The sequence below is a fragment of the Perna viridis genome, chromosome 5, assembly GCF_037379345.1.
Source record: "Perna viridis isolate PV_CMFRI_1.1 ecotype Kerala chromosome 5, ASM3737934v1, whole genome shotgun sequence".
Taxonomy (NCBI): domain Eukaryota; kingdom Metazoa; phylum Mollusca; class Bivalvia; order Mytilida; family Mytilidae; genus Perna; species Perna viridis.
The window spans coordinates 36,929,987-36,950,283 of NC_142449.1; the positions used below are offsets into that span (position 1 = coordinate 36,929,987).

A 20,297-nucleotide genomic window follows, 5' to 3' on the forward strand; every position below is an offset into this window, starting at 1 on the left:
ATTCATTCGTGTTTGTTTGTTTTTGTTTTTGTTTTTTTTTTTAAATTTTGTAAAATTATGATGTCGATATTTAAGGGAGCAACCATTTGAATTTTATGGGTGGGGATAAGATAAAATTTTCTATCCTGCCCTTTGATTTTGAGAAAATTTAGGTCCTGCCTTTTTTCTTCGGCGTTTTTTTTTAATATGAACAAAAATACTAGGCAATGATAGATCCTGCCTAATTGGATTATTGATACTTCAGGATCAAAATACTTGTCACCGGTTCATGTTTGGAGCTTTCCTACTATTTCTGAACTCTACACGAAAATATAAACCAAATGAAGATTTGAGGGACTCCTTCTTTCGGCCTTAAAAGATTTTTAGTAACAAAACTGCATTTAGGAAAAAATGAAATAAAAAATAAAAAGTGTCTAGTTATCAAAACTTTATTTAAGCTGAAATTGGTTTTATTTGAGTATAATGACGGTGTAGGATAATTGCATTTAAAATAGTTTTTGAAAGTTAATGCAAATCAACTTTTGGATAGGTTTAAAAATTTGGGAAAAAAGTGAAATGGAACAAAAAATGAAGTTGGATACAGTTTAATTAGTGCTTACAGTTCATACTTCAGAAATCAGTAGCAAAGATTGACATTCTGTTTCTGTATATTGGGCAAAATTGTTCTAAAAGCGCATGGGTAGCACAAACGTATGATAACAGTTTTATTTTACATCATGTAATCTTTGAAAATTTGTTCATACTTAAATTTTCAATAGAATCAAAAACCTTCAGTACTAACAGCACTTTTATTCATTTTTTTATGGCTGTCCTTGTTTTTAATTTCTTGAACATATCAATCCTGCACCCTGTTAAAATCAAATGGTAGTTCCCCAAGGGATATTTCATTCCTACTCAGTTTTATATAATGTACATATGTTCGTTTATATTATTATGCATCTTGTGAGTCCTTCTGTAAAGAAAGTTTCAAAGACAGTAAGACGCGAATTATTCAGATAGAAGTTTTATTATCATTATTGTCATTATTCATTGATACATAGCATATGCGGCTTTAAACACAAACGATAGGATCAACTAAGTTTACAAAAGCATTTTATAATAGGGTCAAAATTGAATCACTTAATCAGAACTAAGATGATGCCAATAATCAATAAGATTATATAAATGCAGCTCAGCACACTTTACAAACCTCCACATTGACATGTTTTATTGTGATTATGTAAAACTGTAAGTATAAACTGATGTGGTATTCTTGTTTTCTATGATAAGGATAACAACAAAATCCGTTTTAATATCAAGTCAAGTCCAAAATAAATCAAACAAAATAGATCCTGCACCATCGGAGCAGCTGGTACGGCAATGGTCCTGACTTATTAATATATATAACAAGAAGCGCAGATATAATGTATATTTTTAAGAACATTGTATTGCACATCTTAAATAACCGAAATTCGCTTCGAAGAGTAATTAAGAAACCAAGATTCTAGCGGAAATTTAAAGAATGTAGTCCAGTGGCAAAGACCAGACATGGGAAACAGACATACACAACAAACAACATAAAGTAACTAAAATAATACATACAAGTAACAAAAGTAAATGAGCAACTCGGACTCCACTAAAAACTGGTAGCTTGCACCAGGTGTAATCGTCCTCTGCTGATCTAGGAACACCCGTTGATAAAAAGTCAAGTCCGGTGTAGATGAAAGAGGAAAGGAAACCTATGACACGTTGAACAAATCAGTTTTCATGATGCAGATGGTTACACCGTAACGATCCACGAGTTAATGATGACGATCCATAAAATTTCTATAGTGATGACTTCAATCTTGTAGCAACGATACGATTGTAGCGCGATACACTAAGTCTGTGTAGTTACGGCAAGCTCTGGCATAACGTATGAGTTGTGATATGAAAACTCCATACGCAAGTGCTGAAGGGATGTTGCCACAGATGAAAGGAAAGTTGACAATTCTGAATGAAAAGTCATCACGTTTGTCGTAAAGTTTAGTCAGTAGTTTTCCTTTACCATCAATTTCTACGTGTAGGTCAAGATATGAGGCTGACTTCACAGTGTCTGTAGTATTCTTTATCTCCATTTCTTTCGGTGGATGCGATGTATCAAATCCCCGAAACTAGGACTGTTTAACGATAATTCGTCATCTATATAGCGGAAACTGAAATTAAAGGATCTAGCAAAACGATGTGCTTTCTATCGTATCAGACCAGCTTTAATGTCAGCCTCATAAGAGTGAATAAATAGTTCAGCAAGTAGAGAAGTTCAATGTGTTGCCATTGGAATGCCGACTGTTTGTTGAATAACGTGTCCACCACACTGGACAAATAAAAAATTCCAGAATTTTGAAAACATATTCGTCTGTATATTTGGTAGATGATCTGGAACTATCTTTTACAAAGTCTGAGAAATCTCTACCAAGAACTATATATTTGTATCTAGGTGTACCAGAACGTTCTAGCAATAACTTGTAGAGTCGAATTCATGTGACTTTTTACAGGAAAAACGAAAATTCCATTTTTTTGAAATTTTTTGATAAATTTTGACTACGAAAATCGCCACATGTCATCAAAAGAGCCAAAGAAGTATTAATTGTAATAATACTAAACAGAAAATATCTAATAAACCATTTTTACAGATGCATTAATACTCAAGGAGTTTTGACATTGAAAACTGAGTCAATTTGAGCGATTTTTCAATCGGGTAGGGGTATATTTTTATCGTTTTACCCCAAAATCCTAAGTGTTACCAGAATTTTCTTGATACCATTGTAAAGCTGAGACATTGAGCTCCATGATGATATATATATATGTCAGTCTACTTCCTTATGTAGAAAGAAGAAGTTCGATGTTTGCCTCAAAGAGGTATGCAAAGTAGCCAAAAATACAAAAATGCTTCAGTTTAGATTTAATTGTGACAAAAAAATTTGTAAATGGGAGGTATAAGAGTACTTGAAATTAATTATTTGGTTGATGAGTGTGGTGGTGGGGGGTTGCACCGGTGCATTCCATTTGGGCACATTGACATTTCAAATGAGCGCATGATATTTTAACTTTTATATTTCATATGGGCGCATTTCTAAATATGATTTTCAAGAATCGAATGATTTTGAATGGTTTTGGCAATATAACACCAGAAACCTTTCGCTTAACAAGCACACATAGCTGTTTAGCCTCGAGTTTTCTCTCTCAATTGTCATCGTTGTGCTGTCCCATTGCCATTAACATAATTTTGAACCCAGCATCTCTTCGAACTCTCGCCTTGCAATTTGTTCTATTTCTTGTACATCTCCAAGATATGTCGTTTTATTTCAATGCGCGATCAATTCTGAAGGTAAATCCATCATAATTCAAAGACTTTTTGTCGTTTGTATCGGTCACTAAAACATCCATCTTGGTCGAAAGCGTACGTATTGCAATTGATGTAAATAGAATGATACATTTCTTATTTTTTTTAACATTTTTTATATACATGTATTTTAACCTATTCTTATGATTTACCAGATTTATTGAACTTACCTGTAATTATAGGCTAGAAACCACTAATTCCACTTCCCATAGGCTTCTATGCTAATTTCACAATATTCAATGGCTTCTCTGAACTTTACCTTAACTTTAACCTGCAAAGGACTATATATCAGCATGATTCTACATATGTCAGCTCACAATCCTCAGCATGTGGAGTTAGCAGACTTGCAGTGCAGTACTGGTCACCGGAAGTGAAGTGTCTATAAATAGCATGGAAAATCCCAGTGTTTTCACAAGATAGGGGTATATTTAGAAATCAATATGGAGATTAGGCTTCACATCACAAGAAGCAAACTGCACCTATAAAATGTACAGAAATGTTTTTCGTTTCAGAAACTGTTTAAATTTTTTAAATGAGATGAGAACTTTTTTCACAGCACTATGAGGAACAGAGGTAATTTCTGCGTAGGACTATTTTTGCGTACGTTCCAAATGCTCATTGGTTGAATTGGTGGTCTGTAACCTTATAGTAATCTGTAATTTCGCCCAATTGAAAGGCGGAGATTCAAAATCTTAATATATTGCGCCTATTTGAAATTTAAAAAATCCGCCCTATTGAAAGATGGTAAGTTTTTTAAAATGCGCCCAAATGCAATGCAGCCGGTTGCATGAGGGTGGGTGGGGGTGGGTGTTTCTCAGTCCACGTACTAATATAGATGATCATAGAGGAAACTCGAAACAAATGACCAGGCTCAAAGTAATCATATACATGCGTACTGAAAGTTTTTGCATAATTATATCTCAATGTAAGGTAAGTTTTATTTTATATACGCAAAATAAATTATAAATTTGGTACCGATAACTTTATAAGGAACATTGTACCTCTATTTTAAAGGTATCATATTTATTCCGTTCTTTTCAGATTTACTGTTATTTAATGGCGAAAGGGTAAAATGTTGGAATTTATGTTGCATGCCGTATAATAGTTGGAGATAATTTATCGATTCAAGGAAGTAAAACAATTTTGCTGTAACTGTACATGTAAATTCTATGTTGGTTTTAATGGATGTTTTTTTTTCCTTTGCACATCGTACGATAGCATATATGAAGAGAAATAATATTAAGTTTGCCTCTTTAAGATATTGATAGGTCACATTTAGTTGAAATGCACAATGGAAATTTGGCGTGAAAATTTTCCCATTACAACACTCTCCATATTTCAATACATTATGACATACTGCGGTTCGTTCATCCATCCGACCAAATGTGTTTGCAAACACACAAAAAAGTCATTCTCCTCCAAGATTTTTTACTCGACGTGCTCAATCTTCATAAGTGCACAAAACACAACATCTATTAATCAAGTCCTTCAAGTGTAAAACTCAAAAAGATGAGGTTGTCTGCAACTTTTAAACCACACTCAGGTGTGCTTAGAAAACTGATGTGGTAGGTCCTAAAAATAATTCCTGATTTATAATTTTTTCTCTAAGTGGAATAGAAGTTTGATTGATTGATTGATTGATTAGATAACAAATTCATGAAGGATGACACTACTTATGCATGCACATTTTCTTGGAAATTGAATGAAATTCAATCAATATGAAGATTAAAGATATCTTTGATATATAAACAAAGGTGTTTTCGTGTTTCATTTCAATGACAATGGATTGGATACATTACTGCATTCAATTAGTGTGGGTTCTAATGAACTTTAACCAATAGACAATTTAGAAAAAATCTTTGAGAGAATTCGGATACTTACTATATATAGGTGAAATACATGTACCAAAACTTGATGCTTCAATTGATAACTAAGGTGTTCTGGTAACAACAAGTGAACATGAAGATGTATTAGCATTGAAGGAGAATGTAAAGACATACTCGATGTGCTGCATACAGACTTTACAAGGTGTGCACAAGGATTCATTGTGGTTCGGACTCTTGACATAGAGGTACTATTGTAATGAAAATTCATTGGATCAATAGAGCAATAACAGCACCTTAGTTATCTATCAGGTTTAAGTTATTAAGTAGGACTCCAGCTAAGAATCATGCAAACCGTGATTCATAGGTAAAAAGCCTACATATTTTTATTTTTGATATTTTGTTTGAATTGCCATAGTAAAAAGAAATTTACATTCAGCTTTTCATACAACCCGTGTTCTTAGGAGATAAAAAGTGTATAGAATGCACTGTAGATTTCGAAATTAAGGGAGACGACTCTGTAAATGACACTCAAATACAATAGAATCTATTAGATTTTCAATGTTGATTATCTCCTAAGAGCAGGCAGATTGGAATGGATAATTACACATTTCATAGTATAGACCCATAAAATAACTTAATTACAAAAATAAACATATGTAGCCTTTTTTGGAGTGTATCACACTTTTCAAATTTTGTATGATTCTTACAAAGACAGCTACTTGAATAAAACTCACATAGTCATATTTGAGTCTTCCAGGGATAAAAGATCATTATGACAATTTGAGCACATGTGCGTCTCACCATGCTGATCAATTTTACCATATCATAAATGAGATAAACCCATGGTTTTTTTTAAAGTTATTTTTAAAAATATTGAATTTGACCTCTATGATATATTTTTTAGTAACAGTGGTCATATTTTTGTCGTAGCAAGTCCCAAAACAGAGATTGTAAGGGATACACTAAGGAATATATAAGTAAAGTTGAGTTACAATCCAACCTGTAAATTCAGAGAACTTTTTCAAAGTTGGAATGTCAAACTCGGTAAAAAAAACTATTTTGGGGCCCATAACTCAAACATCCGTCAACAAATCATTCCGAAAATTTCGATCAAGCTGAACAATGTCACCCCTACCCAAGTAATTTGCAAAATTCTGCAATTTGAACTTAGTCTATGATCTGTTTTTATTATTGGGGGCCATGTTTCTTTTTGTCGGATCACAAAAATCCACACATGGATTGTTAAATATACATAAATGAACATTAAAGCAAAATTTGGTTACGCGGTGGCAAGTAACTGACAAATCGCATACTTGTAACGTGACCAATGTCGCAATGGGTCTTCTCGAAATATATACGCAGTAACGCGGGAAATCATAATTCGATGACGAATGAAAATTATAGGATTAGAATTGTCTTTCAGTTTCATAATATATTAGGAATACACGTCCCAGTACATGTTCATCTGTCCGCTGCATTTGTTTCGAATTTGATTAATGAATATCATAAATACCGAAAGACGATTCGAAACAAATTCAATATTGAATTATGAAGGAAAACGACTTTCTAAACTAAGAAATATTTCGAATGTTTATATAAACGGTAAAACTTGTAAATGAATAAACAAATAAATAACAAAATAAAACGAAAAAAAAAGAGTCTTAAGAGCTACAGTTCGGTAGCTGTATTATCTCAAGACATCAGCTCACCTGGGAGAAAAGAACGATTTGGCAAACCGGTGCTGCTGTGTACGTCAAAGTGAGCGTTAATGTTAAATCTGTCATTTTTTGTATGTTTTTGTTTTGTATTTTTTTTTTATCGGAATGACTTCTTGGTCCTCGTCTTGGTTGGTATTTTCCTACTTCGATTACACTGTCAGATATGGCGTAGTCAGTAAAATAAAAACCAACTCATACTCTAAAGAACAGAAGTCGAATCGTGTTATTCTTCCGAAGGTTTTCAACAGATCGTTTGAATTTTATTCATTTTACATTTAATTTATGCAATTTCTAACTATAGAGTGATGATATTTTGAAGTTCATATTGTTGTATGAAGAACATGTCTACCCCTATTCTTAAAAGGCCCCTTACTATTTTTAAGCAATTGGAATGAATACTTTGCTTATTCAACCCCGGCTAAATTGCGCTGCAAAAGATATACCACACTTTCGGAGTACTTGAATATTCGACTTCACAAAGCACCCTTTTGTCATATCCTGTTATTTGTTTAGATTAATTGTCTTGTAACTGTTTTAAAAGCTCTTTACTACAATATTTCGCGTATACATATATGTAACAGCACCCCTTGTGTTATTTAAAAAGAACAGCGTTTTATAGACGATTGCTTTACTATGACATCATAACTTACGGCACCATCGCGACTTAGTTGATATCATCAGTAGTGTGGTCTGTAGATTTTCAATAAAATTTCTATCCAGAACTACATGGTTTAAGTGTAAGTGTTTGTAAGAATCAGGGAAAAATCGGAAACATGCATGTCAAAACCCAACGGATCTGACAATAAAATATCAGTCAAGGATCGATGCTTTTTCTATTTGAATAGACCATTTTTTTATCTCTGTATAACTGGCTTTGCTCATGAATTTTTCAATAGAATCTTAGAAAAATGATATTTTTAACAGCGTTACCTGCCCTTGAAATGTTCATCTTCAGTGCATTTCAATGAAATTGTAACTCAATAGTCCAGCATATTATGGAAAATCTTGTCTGTTTTCCTTGATTCTGATGGTGCAAATGGTCAAATTACACTATCAAAATGATGGGTTTTTCATACCATGTTTCACCCACTGCCCGATTCTTACAGGGACTGACATTTAATATCTTGAAATTGTCAGAATGTTTTAATTTTGTGCCTTTTGCAATATTTTTCGTATGCTTTATGACTCTTGAGCAGTTTGTCAGGTAGAAATTTTTTTAGCTATTTGAAATTTTACTGAATACATATGCGATATCGGAATCGTTAACATAAAGCACGATCTCGAGAGATGTGGTTATGTTTTCCCTTTAAGCCCTGTCTTAGTAGTACTGCTTCCTTTCACCTGACTCTAACAACTTTCAACAGGGATGTTAACAATCAGTATCTGTGTCTCCTCATACTTCAGATGTCTTCATATATGTCCTTAATATAAAGATTAGTGACATGACAATTCCGAACATTTTATGCTGATTATAACCATTTTAAATCTTAATTAAGTGATGATTTAAAAAAAATCACAGTTGTGCGTTTCATACAGCCACTGTATGATACAGAATATGCTTCATGGTCAACCAAAGAAAGGGTTGATTGATTTAGAGATTGCAAATGGAACCCATTGAGGATTGCGTGACCAAATAGGGGCTGCTTTAATTCTGGTCAAATTCATACCCAGTTTCGATTATTTAATGGCAATCAAAATTCAGACTTGTTACATGAATAGGGTACATGTTCATAATCTGGGTTCGATCTCTGTGATCGAATCAAGCTGCGCCCTGCGAAGCATTTTATTTTCATTAATTTTGTTATCAAGGAAAAAGAGTTTCCCCTACTACATTGACTCAAGTTAACATCCGAACATCAGGAAGACTTGTTGCCTATAGTAACTTCCGGACGACGACCACAGCATATCATTTATACGTCCGCCTGTTTTGCGGTCACACAATAAGGGATTTCTACCGTTATATCGGAGTCGGTTTTCCCATTACAACACTCTTCATATTTCAATACATTAAGACATACTGCTGTTCGTTCATCCATCCGACCACATGAGAACTCCAACGCGTTTTGAGAGGTTCTTATATTTTTTGATAAAATGTTTTTGGTGTATTGCGATATTCTGTTTTGCTACAGCGTTGAATCATCACATTTATTTCAAGGGGGATTCGTACCACCTGATTTTTAACAGTATGTTTCAGAACTGAAACGTGCTTCAGCCCATTGTTTGATAATATTGTTTAGACACTACTGAATAATAACCTGCAACTTGTTTTGTGGAATCTTATTACTTCCCACTTCAGCATGATTTTAATTACAAGCATTGACATTATATAATTAAATAAAAGTACTATTCTTCTAAGTCGAGTGCAATATGTGTTCATGTGGTGTAAGAGACCCATACTGCATGCATTGTGACAGTTACCATTATTAAGAGTCCATCTGATCTGAAATGATTGACTGAGGCCAACATGAAAGACTTCCACAATAAGAGATTTTTTATGGACAAAACAAATAAAGTCTGTATAAATAATGTATAGCCTTTTATATTCAGCACTTTTTCTCAAATACAACACAAGTGAACAAATGAGAGATAAAGCATTCTCTTATACCTCTTCATTAACAGTCATAAAACTGTTATAAAACAAACATACAGCATTTAATGAGAGCAAGTTGATAGTTTTCATGCACATGAATAAATTCAGAAACTATAACGCCCTATATGTATTGAGTAGCATCTGATGCTCATGTTTAAACTAATGAATAATTCATATAACAAATGGGGAAAAGTATTTAAGTGCATGTATTCAGTAGCAGACCTGCAAATTCTTAGGTTTTTAATTCAAGCTTAAGACCTCTACAAAATAAGATATCAAATGTAATATATATTTTTTTGTGAAATGGAGGGAGGGCACAACTAAATAAAGAGTGGGAATTGACTTGTCCGGAAGTACTATTTAACAACAAAAACTTGGGAGGAATGGGTCCTAAATTTACACTAGGCACTTCACTGCCAGTAACAAATTTGGAATGCAGACATTGTATGGTCTTTTGGGAAGGGGGAACTATAGACTAGCTAAGTAGTTCAGACTGTTAATAAAGGGAACATTTCATAATGAAGATAGACAAAAGAGGGAACAGTCAATATACACCATAAACATAAGAAGGTAGATAATTGAGGTACTGCATGCACATATTATATAATGTTTCTTTGTAGTTAATATAACTATTCAAAAAACATAAAAGGGAGATAATTCTAGATAAGAAAAACAAATAGGAAGAAGAGATGATGACTAAGTACCAGTTACTGGTAACCAGTTTAACATATTCTTGTTCAAATCACCGGCTCTCTTACATTACTTCATACAATCACATCTACATTCCACTCAACGCAATGCATAAAATGAATAAATTAGTTTATATTCTTGTTAATAGATAAATATATGAGTCCAACACAAATAAATTCCTGTACACCTTGGAAAAAAAGGCATTTTAAAGAAGTATTCTGAACTTTTAAAATATTACTTAATGTAAAAAATAAAATAAAAAACAGAACTTCAACCAAAAAATACAACATTTCAAGTACCATTATAATAAATGCGTGTGATTAAAAAAAAACAAAAAAAAAACAAAAAAACAGTACTTTGAAGGAAATAATTATAAGTTATTCCATTTTCACATATCACTGTGAAAGATCTCTCAAAAGAAGGACGAACTACTTAAAAAATATCAGAAACATTTTTTTCATCAATAACGGGAAAAAAAACAAAGTTGAAAAAACAATAGCATGTACTTGCGCCATGCATGACAGATAAACACCTCATTCACATATTAGCCTCATACAGTGCATGAAAACTACCAACTAGAAAATAAAATATAACCATACTGGTAATGAATAACAAAATATAAATGAAGATCTTTATACAAAGCACCTTTGGCGCTTACAAACCGAGACAAATACATAGAGAGGACATACTTATAGTATGCCTGTTTAAGTGTGTGTGTGTGTACTATATCAAGTTGTTTAAAAAATCATGCAGGTCACGGCAGTAGTACAAGTAGAGAAAAAAGGAAATGGGGAATGTGTCAAAGAGATGAAGAGGCAAAAAAATAAAAAATAAAACTAAATTAAAAAAAAAAAAACACTAGATGGCAATACCTATCTCAGGAGTTAATCTTGAAGATATTTAAATGCAAAGGCACTCCAATAAGTTTTTGAATAACTTTTGTACATTATTAAAGGAGTTCATTTAAACACTTTCACCTATAGACTACAGAGTTCTATACTATGTAAACACTATTGTTTGTTAGGTGCAGCTTTATCAGTCTTTTAGTGTTTGTTGTTGTCAGTCACAAAATAAAGGATCATCCTGTTGGATAGTCAAAAGCAATCAATGGAGTCCTAAGGTTGGTAGCCATAAATTTACCCCTAACATTAAAATTGTTATTGTAAAATAAAAGTAAACTCTTTAGTAATGAATACAAAACAGCTTAACCTTTCTCACCAGTGAAACAGGCAAAAAATTGTTAAATTTTCCACCAAATACCTTTTTAGTTATTTGTATAAACTTTTTAATACCTGTTAACTACCCCTGCATGATTTTAAAAGTACACTTAATAAAATGAAATGATTAAATATGACGATCAGCTTGGGTAGAACATTTAAAAGTTAAAACAAATTTATGATGAAATTTCAGAACAGATTGCTTTCATTTTTTTTCTCATCTACTAGTATGAACAGTATCAAGGAGGTTTGAAACCCTTTTTTTTCTCTAGATTTTCTTCTTATACAAAACATTGTAAAACATGTACCAGGGTTTTATTAAGCACAATAAATCATTAAAAAAGACAGAACTTTCATGTAACACTTTTTGTTTTGTCATATCCAAAGCTACATGATACAAGAACAGTGGAATCATGCAGTTATTTTTCCTAATAAAAAAAAACATTTACTATGCAAATTTCCAAATGAACATCTGATCTGTTTTACCATCTTAGCTTAGAAACAACACTTTAATAATCCATTTCACCATATGTCAACTGTCACATTGAAATTGAATAACCTTGCAATGTTGAAAATATTTTATTTATAATAACTTCATAGTGAGGTAACTCCAAGGAACCTACATGTAGTTCTGGTCTTTACAAAACCCTGGTTTGAAAGTCTGTAGTGAAACTGTTAATCTATATCTTATAAAAGAAGGATTAAAATTACTGATGCAAATGACTGACTTAGATTTAAGGGACACATAATCATTTTTGTTCTTTTAACTTCAACTTTTCTTCCTTAATTTATCACATATTTAATTCATTAAAGAGTAAGAAATAAAATTATCTCAGTTGCTGAAAAATTTATAAAATGTAAAACAAATCAAGGTTATCTCCCTTTGACTGATTCATTTAAATATTTCATCTTGGGGGGGGGGGGGGGGGTGGGGGGGGGGGATGGAACTAAAACAACTTTGAGATAACTATGAAATTAATGTTAAAGACTCTGTGAATGATTGAGAAAGAAGATCTGTTAAAGAGTAATGAAAAATAATAGTTCTAATGTAAAGTTTTGTGTCTGTTAGGAGAATTTAATTGTGTTGCATCCTATTTTACAAAATGAGAATCACAAATAAGGAACTAAGAAAGAGACTGCCGTGGACTAAATAACTACTTAAAAATAAAAACAACTTGTTCACTGACTATCATTTTAAGTCCAGAAAACATGATGATACTTTTTTTTTCAAAATATGAAAATCTTACATTTTACTTTTTGCATGAATTTACCTAATACAATACACAAAAAAATGTCACAAAAATACTAACTCAAATTAAGGAAAAACATTACAAAGTAAAAATATTTCTTTCCTATGTCTGACATAAATTTGCCATGGAAAAAATGAATTCATATAATTAATAAAGAAAGAGAGATACATATAGAAAAAAATGGCCTGCTCCAGAGATCAGTAATATACTGCCTTTGAAATGATAACACTTTCACTAGGTGCTACATTTGCAATTTGCCGAGTAAAATATTTCATTGTTGGTGGAAATTTTGCAGTCAGACATCTGAACAAATTTAACAATAACATTTATGTGAGGGGCTCATATTATTTTGCAGATACTTTTTTTCAACAAATATTAGTGAAAACAGTTTTCAGTTTACAGTACTCAGTGAAACTGTCTTCTAACATTGATCTCCTTGAGGTCTGAGAAATAAACACAAAGACATCACTTTACAAATTCAACAAAAAAAAGAAGGGAATTAGAAATATCAGTAGTAAACATAGGGGAGAAAAAAGAAAGAAAAAAGAAAGAAAAGAAACTCAACAGCAAGTTCCGATTTGAAAAAGTGGAAGAAAAATGTTTGAACACAAGAGAGAGTCTTTTAGGAGGTAGACCTAGGGTAAGGGACATAATTCTAGAAATCAATGATATGTTTGTTTCATATTCAATTTCACCAAAGTCTACCAAGCTTTAATTTAAAACAGAGTGAAATCAATCCAAGTTACTTAAATGCTAACATGAGATTGATGTCAAATGCTGAATACAAACACTCCAATGATTTGTAAGAGTTGTGTCCTTTTCTTTAGGTCTACTGTCTTAAGATTTCAGGAAAATAAAGTACCAACCATCAGGAGCTATGTTTCTTAAGGCAAAATATTTTTTACTAGAATTTTACACTGAGACATTACATACCTGTTCACTTCTATTTCAGTTAAATTGCTAGGTAGTGAAATAATATTGCCCTAGGCTCGCATCCTCCCAAGTCAGGGTTTTGAGTCCCTCAAACCCCTGACATCACTCATTGATATTTAGCAGGTATCGTCCAGCGCCATCTAGTGAGTTACTTAAACTTAACCTGGATCCAAAATCCAATCAAATCACTCGAAATAGAAACTATTCGAAATAACTTACAAAATTGCTACACATAACGTCATTTTTTTTTTCAGTAAAGACTCTGAACAGAATCTACAGTTATCATTTTTGCTCACATTGCATCATTTGTGACATCATACAACTTTCAGTTACTATATCCGAACATCCATTACCTCGTATTATTGTTTACCTTTCCACAGACATTTTATGTTAAATCAATTTTCATTGGTGCTTCGCATGCGGAGAAGCAACCAATCGGAATTGGCTGGATGATACCCGCTAAATATGAATGAGTGATGTCAGGGGTTTGAGGGAGCGAGGGTGAACTCAAAACCCTGACTCGGGAGAATGTAGGCTCGAAGTTTAAAAAATTATTATTTTTCTTTATGTAAATATTTCAGATGGTCTATTCTTGTTAGGCATGGTTTAAGCATAAAAAGCTATGCTTTTTAAAAGTTTTGTAAAAAATTCAATGAAACAGATTTAATTGAGGTTTAAAGACAAAAAAAAAATAAAAAATACAAATGAGAACAACAATTAACATAAGCCACATATTGGATTTTAAAAATCAAAGAGCAATTTTTTATTGTTTCATTTTTAACACATTCAATAGCATAAATACTTCATTGACTTCAAACCTAGTATTAATTAACATACAGACTTCAAATTAATTTTTTGGGGGGCAACACTTGGTATCTCTGGAGTTAAATAAGTTATTACCCTTTCCTACTGTGTAATACAAATCAATTTAGATTTCCTCAGCATAAAAAAAATTCACTATTAACTACTATCATATTTAAAGCTGAATAAAATCCATTAGAATGTCTACTGCAAATCTGTTACAATAAAGTGTACTAAAGTTGCTTATCTTTTCTATGTTTTCTTAGAATGTTGACTAACTAATGTCCCAAATGATGAAATAAAATAGATTTGGTAACAAGCTCCTACAGTGTATTTATGTGTCAAGATAACACAGTTTGCAAAATAATAGATTTTTAGAGTATTGAGTTGGGTACAATCTGACATAAGAACTGGTCAAAGAATTTCTAGTGCAATGGGGTGATAACAGCTAAACAGCTCTATTTCTGAAGGTCAAAGAGCTTTCAGTGCAAAAAAGTAAGAAAACAGATGCCTTAAATAAGAGAATTATCAGAAAAGCCAATGAATTATTAATATAGGGGAAAAAATAAATTGTCTGTACACTACCTTCAAATGTACTGTATACAACTTTTACCCAATAAATAAAGCATATTGACATTTTCTCATTTCCTTCTAAAATAATTCTTTTTTCTAATTGTTATTTTTTAATAATTTATGACAAAGCAAAAAGCTTGAAACAATCATTTCCGATACAGCACTTATTTTCCCAACTAAAATGAAGTTTAAATTTCCTGTTAAAAGGCAATACATTGTGTATTAAGTTTCCTGAATTTGATTGAATAAATAAAAAAAATGCAAATTTTCAAGGCAATTTCTAATAATAAGTAAAGGCTCATGGACCAATATGTGGCTGTCGGTTTGGGTTGTTATAAATCACTTAGCTTCAGAACTTCAGAACCAACTGTTCAAAATATAGCTGTTCAAATCAATGAAAATTCTAAAAATCATTTGAAAGGAACAAGTAACATATTTGATATGAGCAACCTTATTTGTAAAATGAACTACAGTATACAACCAATAAAGAAAAAAAGTACAATACTTAAAATCCGATTTAGTATTTGTAGGACCCATTATAATGTTAAGATAATAGACCTGCACCATTGAATCTAATACAAAAATAGGGTAAATAACAACAGTACTAACACCTTAATTAGTCAATGAAAATTCTACAGCCACTCAAAATCAATTTATTGTTCTTCACTGTACAGTTTCAATTTTTCCCCTTGGAAAACTGATGCCTAAATAAATATATGCTGTGATGGCAGCAATCAATTTCTGGTTACTTTTTTTCTGAAATGGTTAAAACCACTGATCAAGAAATGTTTAAAGGAGAATTTGTGCATGGAAGAGAAGTTGATGACAAAAATTAAGTTAAGACCGTTCTTATCCACATTTTTTTGTGTGTGTGGTTGGATCTGAAGAACAAGTAAATAATTTGGAGTGGCCTTACATGAAAATAAAAACATACTACTGGCCTTGGAATAAAAAAAAATTACAGGATTAATTACAACATAACTGTAATTATATCCCATTCCGGTAAGGGTACAATGTTACACATAAAATTGTAACTGTATGTCGTTGAAAAGTTTGAGATAAACATGTACAAATGTTATGCAGAAAGTGACAAGTGGCATCTCCTTATAATGCTTTTGAGGAGTGACATTTGGCACTTTTCAAATCATATTTCATATTATGGAGCAGTGACAGTTTATTCTATAGTTCTCTCTTATAGATATGTATCACAAAAATGGCATGCCCTTTTTGTCAAACAGTAGACCTAACCAAAAGGATATCACAATAGCTTCAAGTTTGTCTCCATTCAAATAATTTAAAAAGCACATGGAAGGAGGAGGCATAACAGCTGCCCCGCCTCATATCATACAGAATTTTTAGCAGGCGCTGCACTGTTATGGTAAACACTATTGTTAGTTCCTAAAATTGCCCCTGGATAATCAGGAGGCCGATCCATGCTCATTCCAGTACTACTGTCTGTTTGCCTAATTTGTCTGCATGACACTGAATTTCGTGAAAACTGCTGCTGTTGTTGAAAGCACGAATGATTGTTATTTTCTGACATACTATAACAACGCAGTACAGGGCAGCCATTAATGTCTGTAACTAAACTACTAGATTTGGCATGACTGATACTATCTAAAGATGACGTAGATCTAGAGCTATAGGGAGGCGGACTGTCTTTATCATAAACTGTTTTATTTGGTGGTGGTCTAAAGCACACATTTTGAAGATCAGCCTTTCGATGGCGATCTAATTTGTTCTGACTTTCTATATAGCCTTCCTCACCATCTTTCGATATCGGGATATGGGGAGGATATTGTATTGAAGTCTGCGCTGATTGCATGATATTGCGTTCACGTAATAAAGCGGTCTGATACTCTAAGTTATCCTGATTGGTTGAAGCTGTTGATGATGTGGATGGCACATAGACAACCTGTAAGCAAAACAATAGATATTATTGTATAAATTGTATATTGTAAAAAAAATAGAACATCTACTATTACCAAAAGCTATACACAACAATGGGCTAAATAACTGCAAAATAGTACATCATAATCCTCCTAGATAAACACTAAAAATTAATCATGGTATTTAGGAAGTCATTCACTGCAGAAAAACCTGCACCAATCATTCTTTGTATAAGGAAACAACCATTTAATTTTTATGGGGGGGGGGGGGGACTATATTCAAATTTGAAATAAAAATGCAGTACAATAATGTATGGTTAAAACAAATGTTGTGTAATTTCTTAAGTCAGGAATAGTTCTATTTCACCAATTCTAATTCAATCTTTTAGTCAATAGTCAAAATGCCAGATTGGAAGGGTTCATGCATGTTTGTCACTCCACAAAACAAAGTTTTGGTGCCCTGTTCACCAAAATGTAATTAAGTTCAACTTGCGATAGATTTGACTCATAATATAAAGTCAAAATATCCCAAAAGATTACTGTACACATATTAATTTTTGTGGTTGCTAATTTTCGTGGATTCTGTTAAATGAACATATTCGTGGGTATTGATTTTCGCGGGATCAAAAAAAAAAAAAAAAGGTTAGTGATATATAGAGTTAACAAATCCATTTTGCAGGTACTATTTTTCGTGGTTTTCTGTCCACCGAAAAAATAGCAAAAATTAGTACACCGCAAAAATTAATATGTTTACAGTACACAAACTAAGGCACCCAGAGCATGAAAAGATGGACATACTCATGTCTTAGACCTTCATGTTTTCCTCAACAGGAGACAGATGAAGATATCAGTATATGAATTGATATCCTTGAAAAGTGAACACTCCAATGTATGAACAGCTTTCTGCATTAAATGTTTTTTGTTTCCATTTACGTGATTGTAAAACTGATCAACTGGATTTGTCCTCTAACAGATTATTTTCCTCTCTTTTAAAAACTATTGTTCCTGAAAGTCAATACTTAAATTTCCTTTACAAACTTACAAATCATTGTAGTAGAGCATTAAATCTGATATTGCATAACACAAAAGATGATAAACATTTCTCATAGACTAACATATGTTCCACAGGTAGCATTAAATTATTAAAAAAAAACATTCAGACAAGATGTCAGTGACTTACAAATGAAGGTACGTCAGCCATTGTGCAAGTCCTTTATGATACTGAAACGTGATTTTGGAGTAGATGGATTTGTCCACCCTGCTATTAACACTTTATCAACTCCTAGACAGCAGGTGATGTCAAGAATAGTGTAGACATTCCAATTCCATTGTCTGCTGAGTTAATAGTTCAGGACAAATAAACAGTTTCTGATAATAAACTGAGCAAACTGAGACCCAAGCATGGATTTATATGTCACTACTAAAATTGTAAAAGAATTTTTTTTTGCATGCAACCTTAGACTTTTCATAAGTCTTTTTGCCTTGCTTTTTTCTGCCTTCAATTCTACTTGCAACCCAAATCTGAAACATCAGATCGGCTCTAGGACCAGAAAATTAGGTTAGTCAAGACTGATTACTGAATAGCAGATTTGGCTAGAAAAAAAAAAGATTTTGGGGTCATGTATACAACATGTTATCAAATTTTCACTGTGAAAAAGGGCCATACCTCTCAATGGTTCAAGTAATTAACACAGTTGAGCGGTTCTTTATTATTTGAAATTAAGGAATCAACCATCAATGGAACAAACAGACTGACAGCTGTAACTTTCATTTCATAACCCCAACAGAACAATCAAGAAAATAAAAGTATGGAAAAAAAGGTATTTGCCCATGGCAGGTAGAAAAGAACCAAATCAAAACAACAGTATAATGACCTATGATGCAGAATGTCACACAAAATACTGTCATAACTGTCTAGACTAGTGTCTACTAGAGATTAAAATCTTCCTTGTCAGAACTGGTATTATATGGTATTAAAATAAATCTGATTTTATAAAGGTTACAACTAACAAAGAATTTCACACTATATGGATTATGAGATAAAAAAAATTCATATGACCAAGATATATTTCAATAAATCTTCAAATTTTAAAATATAATCACAAGTGCCGAAAAATGCCTTCATGAAAACAGGATGCCAAACTTGCTCTGTGCAGAAGTTAAATTTTAATGCATTCTTGGCAGGAGTGATTATATTTTGAATATTCACAATAACCAATCGATTATGCTATTTATTATATAGATTTAATCATAATTTATTGCTATTTTCAACATAATTTTTAAGTTTTGTGAATGGCAGACTGTTACTTGTGATGGCATTTTGGCAGGAGTAGTGAAAGTGAGAGAGAGTGAAATTATGATTCTAACTATACATTTTTGTTACAAAGGGAACATATGATAAATCACTGCAACTTATACAATAAAAATCTATTTCATGTAGATTTTTAGTATGTCTGTCCTAAATGCTACAGGATACTGACTTTACCATTTTCTTCATGATGATGGTATCACAAAACTATTGAACCTTTATTTTTGTATATGACCATCATGATATGAACATTAAATTTTATCTAGGAAAGATTACAACTTTGGTATAACTGCAGCTTCTGAAACAAATTATGCCAACATCAGGGCTTCTCTTTGGTTACAAGACCAAAATATTATAACTTAACACACTTGTATGCTTGCAAAACAGCACCATTGATTTCATAAAGACTTCTTACATTCTTTACTGCATTTAAGATTACCCTAAAGGTAGCACATTTCTCATAAAATAACCAGCCAGTGTGAAGTAAAGAGACAATATCAATTCTTGTTTATCATCATAATTAATCAGCAGCTTTCTTGTTTTGTTAATTTTTTTACCTCTTCAAAGATTTTTTAAGGTCAAATGAAGATCAAATATCCCACAAATGTTTGGTATTAAAAAAAACAAACTATAGTACACATTAAATTCCTTTAAGGCTGTCCCTCAAGTCCCTCAAGCCAAATACTAATTATACAGCTAGAAAACAACAATCTTGTTTCAAATAGGTTCAAAATGTATAGAACAAATGCTCAGACAATGTCTTCATAAAACATCTAAAATTGGAATTTTCCTTCTAGCATCATCTGAGCTGAGTAAGGATCCCATAATTATAGATGATAAAACGGACCCTGAAATAACATGCCAATACTCAAAAGAAACATCACTAAGCTGGAGAAGACCATTACTGAATAGAAAACCTGTTTTGTCATTTTGTCTAGATAGAAATTTGTCTAGTGTCATTGCTTATTAAATTTTTGATCTTAGGTAATCTAGGCATGATTCTACGGGGTGGAGTTGTGGAGTGGCTTCATGGAGTGGCATCTTAAAGTAGAACTTTAGAATGGTACTTGGTGTTGTGGCATTTTTAATGGTTTTTTTTTTCAAATAAAACAAAAATAGACAGTATTTAATACTAGACATT

General features: G+C 32.3%; 1 protein-coding gene across 3 annotated transcripts in view; it reads right to left on the reverse strand.

Moving 5' to 3' along the window:
• Positions 1-9,424: 9,424 nt before the first annotated feature.
• LOC148617307 (uncharacterized) overlaps positions 9,425-20,297 on the reverse strand; it is an 86,020-nt gene continuing 75,147 nt past the window's right edge. For all 3 annotated transcript variants that reach the window (XM_088584925.1, XM_088584924.1, XM_088584923.1), the window contains exon 6: positions 9,425-16,874. In XM_088584925.1, coding sequence (XP_088441051.1) covers positions 16,302-16,874 — 573 coding nt within the window. In that variant the 3' untranslated portion in view covers positions 9,425-16,301. The remainder of the gene's footprint in view (positions 16,875-20,297) is intronic.